The sequence below is a fragment of the Coregonus lavaretus genome (genome assembly GCF_964263955.1).
Source record: "Coregonus lavaretus genome assembly, chromosome: 34".
Classification (NCBI taxonomy): Eukaryota; Metazoa; Chordata; class Actinopteri; order Salmoniformes; family Salmonidae; genus Coregonus; species Coregonus lavaretus.
This window is the reverse complement of record NC_140021.1, coordinates 9,812,394-9,829,920: the sequence shown is the minus strand read 5'-3', so window position 1 is coordinate 9,829,920 and position 17,527 is coordinate 9,812,394. Positions and strand designations below refer to the sequence as shown.

The window sequence follows — 17,527 nt, the reverse complement described above, 5'->3', positions numbered from 1 at the left end:
AGAGAGAGAGACACAGAGAGAGAGACACAGAGAGACAGAGACAGAGAGAGAGAGACAGAGACAAGAGAGAGACAGAGAGAGAGAGACAGAGAAAGACAGAGAGAGAGACAAAGAGAGAGACACAGAGAGAGAGAGAGACAGAGAGAGAGAGAAAGGGGGAGAGACAGAGAAAGAGAGACAGAGACAGGGAGAGACAAAGACAGAGAGAGAGACAAAGACAGAGAGAGAGACAGAGACAGAGTGAGAGAGACAAAGACAGAGAGACAGAGACAAAGACACAGAGAGAGAGAGACAGAGAGAGAGACACAGAGAGAGAGACACAGAGAGAGAGACACAGACAGAGAGACAGAGAGAGAGAGATACACAGAGACAGAGAGAGAGAGAGAGACACACAGACAGAGAGAGACACAGACAGAGAGAGACACAGAGGGAGAGAGAGACACAGAGAGAGAGACATAGAGAGAGAGACAGAGAGAGAGACACAGAGAGAGAGAGAGAGAGAGAGAGACAGAGAGAGAGATACACAGAGAGACAGCAAGATACAGAGAGAGAGACAGAGAGACAGAGACAGAGAGATACACAGAGAGACAGCGAGATACAGAGAGAGAGACAGAGATACAAAGACAGAGAGAGAGAGTGGCAGAGAGAGTGGCAGAGAGACAGAAAGAGAGAGACAGAAAGAGAGAGACAGAGAGAGACAGAAAGAGACACAGAGAGAGACACAGAGAGAGAGACAGACAGACACAGAGACAGACACAGAGACAGACACAGAGACAGACACAGAGACAGACACAGAGACAGACACAGACAGACATAGATATTCTAAAAAAGGTCTGGAAATCAGGATGACAAATATAAATTCTATTTGGACACAGTTATATTAGAACACACCAAAAATTACACGTATCTAGGACTAAATATCAGCAACACAGGTAGCTTTCACATGGCTGTGAATGAGCTGAGAGACAAAGCAAGAAGAGCATTCTATGCCATTAAAATGAATATTAAAATCGAAATTCCAATTAGAATCTGGCTCAACATTTTCCAATCAGTTATAGAACCAATTGCTCTATATGGCAGCAAAGTATGGGGTCCGCTCTCTAATACTGAATTTACCAAATGGGACAAACATCCAATCGAAATACTCCATGCAGAGTTTTGCAAGACTGTATTGCAAGTGCAAAGAAAAACTCAAAATAACGCATGTAGAGCAGAATTGGGCCAATACCACCTCCTTATTCGAATAGAAAAAAGAGCCATCAAATTTTACAACCATCTAAAAACAAGTGACCCCAAAACATTCCATCACACAGCTCTACTATGTCAAGAGATGAAACAAGAGAAGAGTCCCCTCAGCCAGCTGGTTCTGAGGCTAAGTTCACTAACCAAAACCAATCTCACTGAGCCTCAGGACAGCACTCAACCAAATCATCACAAAGCAAAAATAGAAATATATCACCTATTGGAAAGACACCACCAAAAATCTAAGTAAACTTCAATGCTATTTGGCTCTAAACAGACAGTACATGGTGGCAGACTATCTGACCACTGTGACTGATAGAAAACTGAGGAAAACAATGACTAGTTACAGACTCAGTGAGCACAGTCTGGCTATAGAGACCGATCGTCACAGGCAAACCTGGCTGCCCAGAGAGGACAGGCTGTGCTCACTCTGCCCCCGGGGAGAGGTAGAGACAGAGCTGCATTTCCTATTACACTGTGACAAATACTCAGACCTAAGATAATCTTTCTTTCCCAAAATTATCATTCAGTACAACGAATTTGAAACTATAAAAAGAGGAAGAATAAATCAAATATTTATTGGGTGAAAAGCCTAAATGTGCAATTTTGGCAGCCAAATATGTGTCCTCCTGCCTAAACCTGAGGGACAGCCAGTGAAAAGTGTAATGTAATGTCAAAAAATATTTCCTGTTTTGTTTTGGCTTTCATACCATGTAATGTGTCTTCTCAGTCATGTTGAGACTGGTCGACTACTATTGCTTTAATGTATTGTTATTCTCATTAATATTGTTGTTGTAGTTGCTGTTAATGGTAATCCCATTTCCACTACTACTATTATTATTATTGCTGTTGGTCCCACCATTTTTGTTATATGTATACTTTGACAATGCAAGTAATTTAACTTGCCATGTCAATAAAGTCTATTGAATTGAATTGAATTGAGAGAGAGAGCGAGCGAGCGAGCGAAGGGGTGAGGGGCAGTATTCCTACCCTTTCTGTAGCAGGCTGGTCCTGGATGGGCACCAGCAGACTCTGGCCCCACAACAAACATTCCTGACCTGGGGACAAAGAGGGGAGATTCGTAAGGTCACGACTATAATGTCCCTCCCTGTAGATTAGATTGACTTCCACCACATACACAGTCATTCCCTGTGGAAGTTATACATTGCCAACCAATGTTTGTCTACTAGCGTCATAGGCAGTAACTGTGGGTTAATGGTTTAGCTATTGAAGAACCGTCTGAGCATAAATCACACACACACACGAGAAAATAATATATATTTTACTTCCCAGACCTTCAAGCAACAGACTGTGTCCAGTGAAGTCTATGTAAACATACAGTATGCTGAAAGTCCATATTTCTGGTGTGTTTGAACCATGCTGTGTGTGAACCTGTTGTCCTGACTGACCTGAAGAAGAGGCAGGAACCGCCACCTGCTGCTACGGTGTTGATGTCTAGCTGAGGGGCCTGCAGGGTGACCCCGGCCGTGGTGGCCTCAAACACGTGCTCATACTGACCCGCGTAGCGACTCACATCTGTAGACGTGCCTAAAGGGGGCACGAGCAGCCCAGAGTAGCTGTTAGGGACATGAAGAGTATACAAGAGCAGTATATTCCCTAGATGATGGAACGCTAGGACTTCATCAGCCCAGTATTAGCGAATAATGTGGGATTTAGTCATCAAGGGCTTCAAAGAAGCCTTTGTCTAACATCAATCAGTACCATTCCCCATTCTTCTGTTTCATGCTTCCTGCTATGATTCTTTCCTTTTTAACCCTTTAGTTCACACCACTCTCTCAAAGTCAACAACCCCTTAAGGTGTCTGAATGCTTCCCAGCCAAAATAGTTTGGAAGAGTTCATGCATTTATTATGACGACATTTTGTGATGTTTTTGTTCGTTTTGGACTTCGGTGAGGGTTTTTTCGGCTGTTCGGGCACACCATTTTCTTTCTGGAGGCAAGCCGAAGTCGGTAGCTAAAGTCTACCCCCCTTCGTCAGTGATTGGTCAACAGTAGGGATTCTTCAATAAAGTCTTTGTTGTCATTCAATGAGACAACTCGTTTTCATGCATATTTTTTCATTGAGAAATACTGCAACAAACATCTTAGTTAGACTAACATCTCCTTGGCAAAAACTTCAAAATGAATCACAGATTTCTTGAGTTATATTAGATTAATTCTGACTCTTTTGAGGAAGTGTACACTGGCTACGCAGTCTCAAAATGTACAAACAGTAGTATTGGCGCGTTTCTGGTCATTTTTCATACTCCTTCCTGTGCTCCTCCTCACCCCCCATGTCGAACCCGATGACGGGCTTGTTCTCGGTCTGGCTGTAGGAGGTGATGGCGTAGCCCACCACGCCCCCCGCAGGCCCAGACAGCACCGCCCGGGACCCACAGAACTGCTCCATGGGGGTGAGACCTCCATCAGACTGCATGAAGAGAACACTCACACCCTACAGGAGAGAGGAGAGGGAGTCCAGGAGGTTGAGATAGGAGAGGGAGTCCAGGAGGTTGAGAGAGGGGAGGGAGTACAGGAGGTTGAGAGAGGGGAGGGAGTCCAGGAAGTTGAGAGAGGGGAGGGAGTCCAGGAGGTTGAGAGAGGGGAGGGAGTCCAGGAGGTTGAGAGAGGGGAGGGAGTCCAGGAGGTTGAGAGAGGGGAGGGAGTCCAGGAAGTTGAGAGAGGGGAGGGAGTCCAGGAGGTTGAGAGAGGGGAGGGAGTCCAGGAGGTTGAGAGAGGCAGTCATTTCAAGGTGTGTAGCTATACAGAATGTGACTGAGTGATAGCATGATCTCTCTGCACACCTATGAGTGCTCAGTAAATATAGCTACATAACATTATGCTAATATAACAAAACACAGACTAACCTCCAGTCCGCCTCTGAAGCCAGAGGTGAAGCCTTTCAAGTACTGGCGGATTTTAGGTGTGAGGTAGGCATCGGCGCACACGGTGTACCCGCGTGGCACTGCCCTCACCATGGGCATTACCTCACTGGACAGGGACACCTGGTTGAAACCCAGCCTGCGCGCCAATGACCCAACAGCCTTCTCATGGGCAGACCACCTGACATACAAAGAGAGGGAGGAGTCATCTCACACATCAGTTTCATTCCATTATGTTCCTGTCCAACATATAGTACTGTAAGGCAAACTGCAAAGTTGACTCATTAACTCATACATTGTTTTCTTGAAAAGCCTTTCAGTGCACTCCCTCCTATTGAAAGCTTGTGTGTTCTGTGGTTATCAGACATGGCATTAAGCCAGAGAGTTCTGAAGGTGCCTTCATAATGTACAGTGAGGGAAAAAATGATTTGATCCCCTGCTGACTTTGTACGTTTGCCCACTGACAAAGAAATGATCAATCTATAATTTTAATGGTAGGTATTTGAACAGTGAGAGACAGAATAACAACAACAAAATCCAGAAAACGCATGTCAAAAATGTTATAAATTGATTTGCTTTTTAATGAGGGAAATAAGTATTTGACCCCGTCTCAATCAGAAAGATTTCTGGCTCCCAGGTGTCTTTTATACAGGTAACGAGCTGAGATTAGGAGCACACTCTTAAAGGGAGTGCTCCTAATCTCAGCTTGTTACCTGTATAAAAAGACACCTGTCCACAGAAGCAATCAATCAATCAGATTCCAAACTATCCACCATGGCCAAGACCAAAGAGCTCTCCAAGGATGTCAGGGACAAGATTGTAGACCTACACAAGGCTGGAATGGGCTACAAAACCATCGCCAAGCAGCTTGGTGAGAAGGTGACAACAGTTGGTGCGATATTTCGCAAATGGAAGAAACACAAAATACCTGTCAATCTCCCTCGGCCTGGGGCTCCATACAAGATCTCACTTCGTGGAGTTGCAATGATCATGAGAATGGTGAGGAATCAGCCCAGAACTACACGGGAGGATCTTGTCAATGATCTCAAGGCAGCTGGGACCATAGTCACCAAGAAAACAATTGGTAACACACTACGCCGTGAAGAACTGAAATCCTGCAGCGCCCGCAAGGTCCCCCTGCTCAAGAAAGCACATATACAGGCCCGTCTGAAGTTTGCCAATGAACATCTGAATGATTCAGAGGAGAACTGGGTGAAAGTGTTGTGGTCAGATGAGACCAAAATCGAGCTCTTTGGCATCAACTCAACTCGCCGTGTTTGAAGGAGGAGGAATGCTGCCTATGACCCCAAGAACACCATCCCCACCGTCAAACATGGAGGTGGAAACATTACGCTTTGGGGGTGTTTTTATGCTAAGAGGACAGGACAACTTCACCGCATCAAAAGGGACGATGGACGGGGCCATGTACCGTCAAATCTTGGGTGAGAACCTCCTTCCCTCAGCCAGGGCATTGAAAATGGGTCGTGGATGGGTATTCCAGCAATGACCCAAAACACACGGCCAAGGCAACAAAGGAGTGGCTCAAGAAGAAGCACATTAAGGTCCTGGAGTGGCCTAGCCAGTCTCCAGACCTTAATCCCATAGAAAATCTGTGGAGGGAGCTGAAGGTTCGAGTTGCCAAACGTCAGCCTCGAAAACTTAATGACTTGGAGAAGATCTGCAAAGAGGAGTGGGAGAAAATCCCTCCTGAGATGTGTGCAAACCTGGTGGCCAACTACAAGAAACATCTGACCTCTGTGATTGCCAACAAGGGTTTTGCCACCAAGTACTAAGTAATGTTTTGCAGAGGGGTCAAATACTTATTTCCCTCATTAAAATGCAAATCAATTTATAACATTTTTGACATGCGTTTTTCTGGATTTTGTTGTTGTTATTCTGTCTCTCACTGTTCAAATAAACCTACCATTAAAATTATAGACTGATCAGGTCTTTGTCAGTGGGCAAACGTACAAAATCAGCAGGGGATCAAATACTTTTTTCCCCTCACCGTACTTACATTTTAGTAATTTAGCAGACGCTCTTATCCAGAGCGACTTACAGTTAGTGCATACATTTTCATACTTACATCCAGCGACTTTAATTACTTTACAGTTTGAAACTGGGAGTAGAAAGAACCCTGTAAGTCAATACACAAGAAACTCAACTTTCTAAATGGCAGGAGAAAAGTGCAGTGAAAGAGAAGAGGCCCAGTCTTCCTTTACCATTCTCAGACTGACTGTTGATGGCCTTCCACATAGACCGCAGTGATCCCACACCAAGAAAAACAGGCAATCTGACACCAGCAACTAGACACACACACACACACACACACACACCAACAACAATCTTTAAAGCTAGTAAAGTGGGAGAAACTCTTGCTCCCTGGGCTGGCAGTATACTGACGTGTAGGAGTGCAGCAGCAGAACAGCCAGGCTGCTGATCCCCCGGGACAGGACTCCTCTCAGGTCCTCCTCCACACGCTGCATGTCCAGCTCACGCCACACCTCCAGGGAGTCCCCTGTACTGCCTGGAGGACAGAGACACAGGGCAGAGGTAAGGGACAGGTGTGTGTGTGTGGATGCAAATTATTAACCCAAGCAGTTACCACTCAAACCAGTCATAAACTTGACAAACAGGAGAGAATACTCCTGTGGAGGAATTTGCATCTGAAAACGGTATGTGGTGAAACAGCTCTCCTTATCTGTCATTGCCAGTGCCTCAGTTGGATCAGGAAACATATCTACAGTTGAAGTCAGAAGTTTACATACACCTTAGTCAAATACATTTAAACTCATTTTTTCACAATTCCTGACATCTAATCCTAGTAAAAATTCCCTGTTTTAGGTCAGTTAGGATCACCACTTTATTTTAAGAATGTGAAATGTCAGAATAATAGTAGAGAGAATGATTTATTTCAGCTTTTATTTATTTCATCACATTCCCAGTGGGTCAGAAGTATTTGGTAGCATTGCCTTTAAAATTGTTTAACTTGGGTCAAATGTTGCGTGTAGCCTTCCACAAGCTTCCCACAATACGTTGGGTGAATTTTGGCCCATTCCTCCTGACAGAGCTGGTGTAACTGAGTCAGGTTTGTAGGCCTCCTTGCTCGAACACGCTTTTTCTTTGCTGAGCGGCCTTTCAGGTTATGTCGATATAGGACTCGTTTTACTATGGATATAGATACTTTTGTACCTGTTTCCTTCAGCATCTTTCACAAGGTCATTTGCTGTTGTTCTGGGATTGATTTGCACTTTTCGCACCAAAGTACGTTCAACTCTAGGAGACAGAACGCGTCTCCTTCCTGAGCAGTATGACGGCTGCGTGGACCCATGGTATTTATACTTGCGTACTATTTTTTGTACAGATGAACGTGGTACCTTCAGGCGTTTGGAAATTGCTCCCAAGGATGAACCAGACTTGTGGAGGTCTACAATTTATTTTCTGAGGTCTTGGCTGATTTCTTTTGATTTTCCCATGATGTCAAGCAAAGAGGCACTGAGTTTGAAGGTAGGCCTTGAAATACATCCACAGGTACACTTCCAATTGACTCAAATTATGTCAATTAGCCTATCAGAAACTTCTAAAGCCATGACATAATTTTCTGGAATTTTCCAAGCTGTTTAAAGGCACAGTCAACTTTGTGTATGTAAACTTCTGACCCACTGGAATTGTGATACAGTGAATTATATGTGAAATAATCTGTCTGTAAACAATTGTTGGAAAAATTACTTGTGTCATTCACAAAGTAGATGTCCTAACGACTTTCCAAAACTATAGTTTGTTAACAAAAAATGTGTGGAGTGGTTGAAAAACGAGTTTTAATGACTCCAACCTAAGTGTATGTAAACTTCCGACTTCAACTGTAATACTGCTTCAGATAAAGTCCCCATTTATTGCATCAAGGGTTTGAGAGGCAGAGCTCTGAACTGTCTCCATGTTTCTTCAAATAATACTTTTACATTGTTCTACTGTATATAAGTGTTTAGTTTTGTGGGAGTGTAGTGGTGCACATCTGGACTGTATCACTGCCCCTCAGTAGGTCTGTGTGAGATCTGTCGGAGCTACAGCTGCCCTCTCCCATCTCCTGCTGGGCTCACAGTACAGACATAATGTACATTCTGTTCCAGGAACAGGTGTGCTCGTCAGGGAGCGCTAAGGGGATGGGAGGGACGCAACAGGGACTGAATGAATACACCATATACTTACTGGAAGATGTGTGGCAGCATAGAATGAAAAACACACATGGATGCATGCGCATGAACAAACACTTGTGCAGACACGGAACATGCAGCTGTATCAGAAAAGCTGTTCTGTGGTCAGTTAATGGGAGGGTAGGCTATACACTGTACACGTATGGGGGTTGGTCTTGGAGTTTGCCCCCAGACCTGTGTTCTGTTGTTGGTATAATTTAACGCTGTGTGTGTGTGTGTGTGTGTGTGTGTGTGTGTGTGTGAGATACAGGAGGTAGTGTCATACACAAAGTAGATGTCCTAACCGACTTGCCAAAACTATAGTTTGTTAACAAGAAATGTGTGGAGTGGTTGAACAACAAGTTTTAATGACTCCATCCTAAGTGTATGTAAACCTCCGACTTCAACTGTATATCATTTCCATATCTTACAGGATATGGTCAAGAATACTGCACTCTCAGTCTGTAAATTTGTGTAATAATTTGTTTATTGTAAAATGTTCCAGTCTATTGTAGTAGACTTAATGGTAAAAGGCCCAAAGCAGCCCTTTTTATCTCAAAACCAAATCAAATCAGCTGTTATTGGCAGAGAGGTGATGTCACCAGGCAGGCCAAAACTCTATCCCACCCAAACATTGCAGGAGGTCTTTTCAAGCAGCTCTTACACTAAAAGGGCATTATCATCATTTTCACAATATTATTCCAACCTCATAGTGTGGAAACATTTATGCAGCATTGAAGGTCCCCAAGAACACAGTGGCCTCCATCATTATTAAATGGAAGAAGTTTGGAACCACCAAGACTCTTCCTAGAGCTGTCCGCCCGGCCAAACTGAGCAATCGGGGAAGAAAGGCCTTGGTCAGGGAGGTGACCAAGAACCCGATGGTCACTCCAACAGAGCTCCAGAGTTCCTCTGTGGAGATGGGAGAACTTCCCAGAAGGACAACCATCTCTGCCGCACTCCACCAAACAGGCCTTTATGGTAGCGTGGCCAGACAGAAGCCACTCCTACGTAAAAGGCACATGACAGCCCGCTTGGAGTTTGCCAAAAGGCACACTAAAGGACTCTCAGACCATGAGAAACAAGATTCTCTGGTCTGATGAAACAAAGACTGAACTCTTTGGCCTGAATGCCAAGCGTCACGTCTGGAGGAATCCTGGGACCATCCCTACGGTGAAGCATGGTGGTGGCAGGATCATGCTGTGGGGATGTTTTTCAGCAGCAGGGAATGGGAGACTAGGACCTCAGACTGGGGCGAAGGTTCACCTTCCAACAGGACAATGACCGTAAACACACAGCCAAGGAACAGCAGGAGTGGCTTCGGGACAAGTCTCTGAATATCCTTGAGTGGCCCAGCCAGAGCCCCGGACTTGAACATCTCTGGAGAGACCTGAAAATAGCTGTGCAGCGACGCTCCCCATCCAACCTGACAGAGCTTGAGAGGATCTGCAGAGAAGAATGGGAGAAACTCTGACTGGTTGCATCACCGCCTGGTATGGCAACTGCTTGGCCTCCGACCGCAAGGCACTACAGAGGGTAGTGCGTACGGCCCAGTACATCACTGGGGCCCAGCTTCCTGCCATCCAGGACCTCTATACCAGGCGGTGTCAGAGGAAGGCCCTCAAAATTGTCAAAGACTCCAGCCACCCTAGTCATAGACTGTTCTCTCTGCTACCGCACGGCAAGCGGTACCGGAGTGCCAAGTCTAGGTCCAAAAGACTTCTCAACAGCTTCTACCCCCAAGCCATAAGACTCCTGAACAGCTAATCATGGCTACCCAGACTATTTGCACTGCCCCCCCACCCCATCCTTTTTACGCTGCTGCTACTCTGTTAATTATTTATGCATAGTCACTTGTACATATTCTACCCACATGTACATATTACCTCAACTACCTCAACTAGCCGGTGCCCCCGCACATTGACTCTGCAACGGTACCCCCCTGTATATATAGCCTCCCTACTGTCACTTTATTTTACTTCTGCTCTTTTTTCTCTCAACACTTTTTTTGTTGTTGTTTTATTTTTACTTTTTTTGTAAAAAATAAATGCACTGTTGGTTAAGGGCTGTAAGTAAGCATTTCACTGTAATGTCTGCACCTGTTGTATTCGGCGCATGTGACCAATACAATTTGATTTGATTTGATTTGTAGCGTCATACCGATGAAGACTCGATTTGATTTGATTTGACTTGACTCAAGGCTGTAATCGCTGCCAAAGGTGCTTTAACAAAGTACTGAGTAAAGGGTCTGAATCCTTATGTAAATGTTATATTTCAGTTTTTTTTTTTTTACACATTTAGTGGACATTATTTGTGTCCTCTGCGTCTCTGCAAATGCGTGACTACATGTAGCGTATTGTTTCTTGTTATTGTGTTAGGATGTTCTGTGACTGCTCTCAGGGAAAGGACTTAGTGGTAATTTCCACAACACAGATTTGCAAACATGTCTAAAAACCAGTTTTTGCTTTGTCATTATGGGGTATTGATGAGGGGGAAAAAACTATTTAATCCATTTTAGAATAAGCCTGTAACGTAACAAAATGTGGAAAAAGTCAAGGGGTCTGAATACTTTCCGAATGCACTGTATGTTATGAAGTTGCTCCTGTGTAGTGCTGTTACCTGTGACAATACGCTTGGGTTCTTTCCTGGGTAGCTGGCAGCCATCTTGTCTAAGGACAACCCTCTCATCGACCTCAATCACCTCTTCATACAGCACGTCTGGCACAGCTACCTCCTGTATCTCACACACACACACACACACACACACACACACACACACAGCGTTAAATTATACCAACAACAGAACACAGGTCTGGGGGCAAACTCCAAGACCAACCCCCATACGTGTACAGTGTATAGCCTACCCTCCCATTAACTGACCACAGAACAGCTTTTCTGATACAGCTGCATGTTCCGTGTCTGCACAAGTGTTTGTTCATGCGCATGCATCCATGTGTGTTTTTCATTCTATGCTGCCACACATCTTCCAGTAAGTATATGGTGTATTCATTCAGTCCCTTTTGCGTCCCTCCCATTCCCTTAGCGCTCCCTGACGAGCACACCTGTTCCTGGAACAGAATGTACATTATGTCTGTACTGTGAGCCCAGCAGGAGATGGGAGAGGGCAGCTGTAGCTCCGACAGATCTCACACAGACCTACTGAGGGGCAGTGATACAGTCCAGATGTGCACCACTACACTCCCACTAAACTAAACACTTATATACAGTAGAACAATGTAAAAGTATTATTTGAAGAAACATAGAGACAGTTCAGAGCTCTGCCTCTCAAACCCTTGATGCAATAAATGGGGACTTTATCTGAAGCAGTATTACAGTTGAAGTCGGAAGTTTACATACACTTAGGTTGGAGTCATTAAAACTCGTTTTTCAACCACTCCACACATTTTTTGTTAACAAACTATAGTTTTGGCAAGTCGTTAGGACATCTACTTTGTGAATGACACAAGTAATTTTTCCAACAATTGTTTACAGACAGATTATTTCACATATAATTCACTGTATCACAATTCCAGTGGGTCAGAAGTTTACATACACAAAGTTGACTGTGCCTTTAAACAGCTTGGAAAATTCCAGAAAATGATGTCATGGCTTTAGAAGTTTCTGATAGGCTAATTGACATAATTTGAGTCAATTGGAAGTGTACCTGTGGATGTATGTCAAGGCCTACCTTCAAACTCAGTGCCTCTTTGCTTGACATCATGGGAAAATCAAAAGAAATCAGCCAAGACCTCAGAAAATAAATTGTAGACCTCCACAAGTCTGGTTCATCCTTGGGAGCAATTTCCAAACGCCTGAAGGTACCACGTTCATCTGTACAAACAATAGTACGCAAGTATAAACACCATGGGACCACGCAGCCATCATAACGCTCAGGAAGGAGATGCGTTCTGTCTCCTAGAGTTGAACGTACTTTGGTGCGAAAAGTGCAAATCAATCGAACAATAGCAAAGGACCTTGTGAAGATGCTGGAGGAAACAGGTACAAAAGTATCTATATCCACAGTAAAACAAGTCCTATATCGACATAACCTGAAAGGCCACTCAGCAAGGAAGAAGCCACTGCTCCAGAACAGCCATAAAAAAGCCAGACTACGGTTTGCAACTGCACATGGGGACAAAGATCGTACTTTTTGGAGAAATGTCCTCTGGTCTGATGAAACAAAAATAGAACTGTTTGGCCATAATGACCATCTTTATGTTTGGAGGAAAAAGGGGAAGCCTTGCAAGCCGAAGAACACCATCCCAACCGTGAAGCACACCATCCCAACCGTGAAGCACGGGTGTGGCAGCATCATGCTGTGGGGGTGCTTTGCTGCAGGAGGGACTGGTGCACTTCACAAAATAGATGGCATCATGAGAAAGGAAAATTGTGTGGATATATTGAAGCAACATCTCAAGACATCAGTCAGGAAGTTAAAGCTTGGTCGCAAATGGGTCTTCCAAATGGACAATGACCCCAAGCATACTTCCAAAGTTGTGGCAAAATGGCTTAAGGACAACAAAGTCAAGGTATTGGAGTGGCCATCACAAAGCCCTGACCTCAATCCTATAGAACATTTGTGAGCAGAACTGAAAAAGTGTGTGCGAGCAAGGAGGCCTACAAACCTGACTCAGTTACACCAACTCTGTCAGGAGGAATGGGCCAAAATGAACCCAACTTATTGTGGGAAGCTTGTGGAAGGCTACCCGAAACGTTTGACCCAAGTTAAACAATTTAAAGGCAATGCTACCAAATACTAATTGAGTGTATGTAAACTTCTGACCCACTGGGAATGTGATGAAAGAAATAAAAGCTGAAATAAATCATTATCTCTACTATTATCCTGACATTTCACATTCTTAAAATAAAGTGGTGATCCTAACTGACCTAAGACAGGGAATTTTTACTAGGATTAAATGTAAAGAATTGTGAAAAACTGAGTTTAAATGTATTTGGCTAAGGTGTATGTAAACTTCCAACTTCAACTGAACAGAAATATACAATTTTAACGATTTTGCTGAATTACAGTTCATATAAGGAAATCAGTCAATTGACATAAATGAATTAGGCCCTAATTTATGGATGGGTCATGGGTGGGCCTGGGAGGGCCCACCCACTTGGGAGCCAGGCCCACCCACTGGGGAGCCAGGCCCAGCCAATCAGAATGAGTTTTTCCCCACAAAAGGGCTTTATTACAGACTTCAACTGTAGATCCTAATTTAAAGTATCACTTACTAACTTTGTTGGCTTAGTTTAAACTTGTCGTGAATGAGTCTACCTAAACATTACTGAATAATTTGAAAAAGCTTCAATGATAAGAGCGCATTATTCCGTTACCAAACAACGTAGTGGAAAAGTGCCGACTGCCACTCGTGTATAATATAATCAGTGCTCAGTTAATCGTATCAGTAACACGGCCGGTATGTCATTGTTCAAGCATTAATTCATTCATCATTACATTAGTGTCAGTCTCCGACAAGGGGGGACGAGACCCCAACCTCACCACCCCAAACAAAGGGCCCTCACAGCGTAAACTCTATTGTGCCCAGTCTCCATTCCAAAGACATTTACATTTACATTTTAGTCATTTAGCAGACGCTCTTATCCAGAGCGACTTACAGGAGCAATTAGGGTTAAGTGCCTTGCTTAAGGGCACATCGACAGATTTTTCACCTAGTCGGCTCGGGGATTAGAACCAGCGACCTTTCGGTTACTGGCACAACGCTCTTACCCACTAAGCTACCTGCCGACCCTAAGAGAAGCACTAACCAAATCGAAGAGCTTTGGCCGGGCCTGGGTGCCAATATGCAGCAGATCCTTGAACCCCTTTGTGACCAGGAGGGCGGTCCTCTCTCCTTGCCTCTCCAGCAGGGCATTGGTCGCCACCGTGGTGCCCATCCTGATCCAGCCAATCAGGGACGTCTCCACGGGCTGTTCCCTGGGAAAGGCCTGCCCAGTCTCCTGTGAACATAGCGGGACAAGCTTTAACTAAAACGACCCTTTCTGCTGTCTTCATTTCTCAATAAACTACCTTTCCACTTCAACTGCGCGTCTCTCTTTCTCATCGTTTTATTCCTTAGTCCTTTAATTCCTCTCCCCACCCCGTCTCTCCAGAGGTCCATCTCACCTCCTCCAGAACCCTGCGGATCCCCTCAGTTGGAGCGTCTTTGTAGTTTTGGGGGTCGTGTGACAGAAGTTTCAGGACCCTCTCCCGGCCGTCAGGTAATCGGGCAAAGACGTCGGTGAACGTGCCACCGCGGTCGATGGCAAAGTCAAATTTCCCTTCAGTCTCTGCCATCCTGAAGAAATGAAGGTAGGAGAGAGAACTGCTGCTCCTGAAATCCTGGACAAAAGTACTCACTCAAGTTCCAGTAATCTGGTTCCGAGAGAGAGAGAGAGAGAAGGGCAACAGGTTAGACACATAAAGATGCAATTTATGAAAATAACAAATTAGTGATTTTTGCTTCATTTATGTAGGTCGTTCACAAGTCACTGATCCACGATGGACGACTTTGTACTGCAGTTGTAGTAGTAAGTTGGCATGGCTTTTAAGTTGAGTGGGTAATTTTCCGATCTTTAGGCTACTTACGAGGCTTCTTGCTCTGGGTTTATCACTGATGATCCGATGTGTCGTTGCCAGTCGTCTATCGTCCTTCGCCGTTCTCCTTCCTCACCATCACTCTTACCGCATCTACTCTGGTTGCCAAAGTCAGTACGGTTTCTAATTTGGTAAACACAACACTCCACCCCCTTGCTCTTCTTCGATATCACAGCGGACCGCAAACAAACGTTTAGGCTAAGTGCATGCCGCCACCTACTGTGCTGGAATGTACGATAAATTACGATCTGCCCAATTCTGTACTGCCATGAAAATAAAATACAAATAAAATAAATCCCTACTAACTTCTACCACAGGCATCGAAACCATGCCAGGACCAGCAGAAACACCAGCGCCGACATTTGGTCCGCTTAGTACAGGAGCAGCCATGGAAGCTCCATCATTCCACACTGTAGTTCCACCAATCTGTTTTATGGCCTCTGCATTCGATACATCATGACTGATTCTATATCTCTGAGCCTCTCTAGCCTCTCTCTGCACCTGGCATCCACCAAATGCAGCACTGTGTTCTCCCCCACAATTACAACACTTAACTTTACTCCCATATTCACCGTAATCATGTTCCCCTCCACACTTGGCACATATTTTCCTTTCCTTACATTGAACAGCTACATGTCCCATTCTTTGGCATTTAAAACACCGCAATGGGGATGGGACAAATTCTCTGACATTGAAACTAAGGAATCCTATCTGTACTTTTCCAGGCAAAACCTTCTCAAACCTCAGCAGCACTAATAAGCTTTCACTTCTTTGACCCTCTTTCCTACTGATCAACCTTTTGGCCTCGATCACTCTTCCTCCCTTCACATTGTCTTTAATATCATCTATAGACATAGATATTGGGACCCCAGTGATGACTCCCCTCAAACTAGCAAGCACCAGGGACATGGCTTTTAATCTTCTTCATATTAAGCTTTTCTATTTTCAGAATCTTCTCTTGCTGAGTGCCTTCAGGCTCTGGAAGAGATGTTCACAAGCTGCAGGCAGGGTTGCCATGTCCACGTGTCCACGAGCTGCAGGCAGGGTTGCCATGTCCATGTGTTCACAAGCTGCAGGCAGGGTTGCCATGTCCGTGTGTTCGTGAGCTGCAGGTGTAACCGGTGTGAAATGGCTAGCTAGTTAGCGGTGCGCACTAATAGCGTTTCAATCGGTGACGTCACTCGCTCTGAGACCTTGAAGTAGTTGTTTCCCTTGCTCTGCAAGGGCCGCAGCTTTTGTGGAGCGACGGGTAACGGTGCTTCGAGGGTAACTGTTGTCGATGTTTGCAGAGGGTCCCTGGTTCAAGCCCAGGTAGGGGCGAGGAGAGGGACGGAAGCAACACTGTTACACGGGCAGGGTTGCCATGTATGTTATTTTCCCCATGGCTTTCTCATAAATTGGGCACCTTTGAAAATGATGTTGCGGGTGAAAATGTATTGGTTGCAGGTTTTTGGGCTACTTCTAAATTTCACAGTGGCCTCAATGGCATTTCTCAACAACAACAAAAAAAACGATTTTACTGTGAACAGTTGCTGCTGACTATCAGGCAGTGAGTAGGCTGTTACTGAGTGAGTGAGTGATGAGGGTCAGAGGAGTGTGTGTGTGTTGAGAGCACTGGTTGAGAGAGCGCTGCACATAGATTGTAGGCGCTGCACTCTAAAAATTAGTTAGAAAAGTTTCCTGGAGTATCCTTTAGGGGTTCTTCAAATTGAAACTGTGGGGGAACCCCTATAAGTTCTTCAAAAGAACCCCTTTTAATGGATCCTCAAAGAACCTTTTGAAGAACCCTTTGGGGTTATGTTAACTACCCCCCTCCCTTAATATTATTATTAATAATAATAATAATAATAATACGCATAACAATAACACAATAGTTTAGTTGCCAGTGTTTATGATTTTAGTGGCAAAGCAGAATAAAAAAAAATCTAATTAAAGGTCAACTCCCAGCAGAGCCCCAAGTCCAATGGGTATATCCTCTGGCGTGTTGATGTTAATGTGTTGATGTTCTCTGTATCCATAGCCAGAATGATTTTACAGTCCATGGTGATCGAACATGTTTCCTGTTATATTCATCAGAAGGGTAGGGAGGGTAAAGTCTGTGAATCCAACATTTTTAAATTATACAGATGTTTAACAAAGCATGCACACAACAGTTTTCATACCTTGGTTTTTATGGTAAACGTTAATGAAAAAAAAACTGTTTTGATAATGGTTTTAATACACATACCTTGTCCTCCTTGCCTATGGGATTTTCATTGAAGAGGTAAGGGAGGAGAATGGTACATGTGATCTGCATAACATACCAATAGACATATCATTGTATGCCTCCTCGTCTGTATACCTGCAGACACTGACACAAAAGTGAGCAGTTCATTCATCTGCACCCAATACAGCTAGCCTTCAACATATTCTTATAGCCTACATATTCTTACCTCTTTGTTGATTGATATCCATTGAATTGTGTCCATTTTCTGTTTTAGAAAGATTTGCACAAATATGAAAATATATTGTTATATGATGATAACATCTATCAATTTAGATCATACAAGGGACAAACCTTACCATAAATTGAGGCGATCTTTAAATTTTTTAGTTAAGTGCCTGCACCTGCTGTC

The 17,527-nt window shown here is 44.2% G+C and overlaps 1 protein-coding gene across 1 annotated transcript in view; it reads right to left on the bottom strand.

The window, feature by feature from the left end:
• The window catches only part of oplah (5-oxoprolinase, ATP-hydrolysing), a 42,432-nt gene extending 27,416 nt beyond the window's left edge, over positions 1-15,016 (bottom strand). The window contains exons 1-9 of the mRNA XM_084151637.1: positions 14,904-15,016; positions 14,442-14,690; positions 14,084-14,275; positions 10,934-11,048; positions 6,528-6,651; positions 4,110-4,305; positions 3,532-3,697; positions 2,652-2,790; positions 2,233-2,300 (exon numbers count right to left, since the gene is read on the bottom strand). Of these exons, the coding sequence (XP_084007763.1) occupies positions 2,233-2,300; positions 2,652-2,790; positions 3,532-3,697; positions 4,110-4,305; positions 6,528-6,651; positions 10,934-11,048; positions 14,084-14,275; positions 14,442-14,612 (1,171 nt within the window). The 5' untranslated portion in view covers positions 14,613-14,690; positions 14,904-15,016. The remainder of the gene's footprint in view (positions 1-2,232; positions 2,301-2,651; positions 2,791-3,531; positions 3,698-4,109; positions 4,306-6,527; positions 6,652-10,933; positions 11,049-14,083; positions 14,276-14,441; positions 14,691-14,903) is intronic.
• Positions 15,017-17,527: the final 2,511 nt, after the last annotated feature.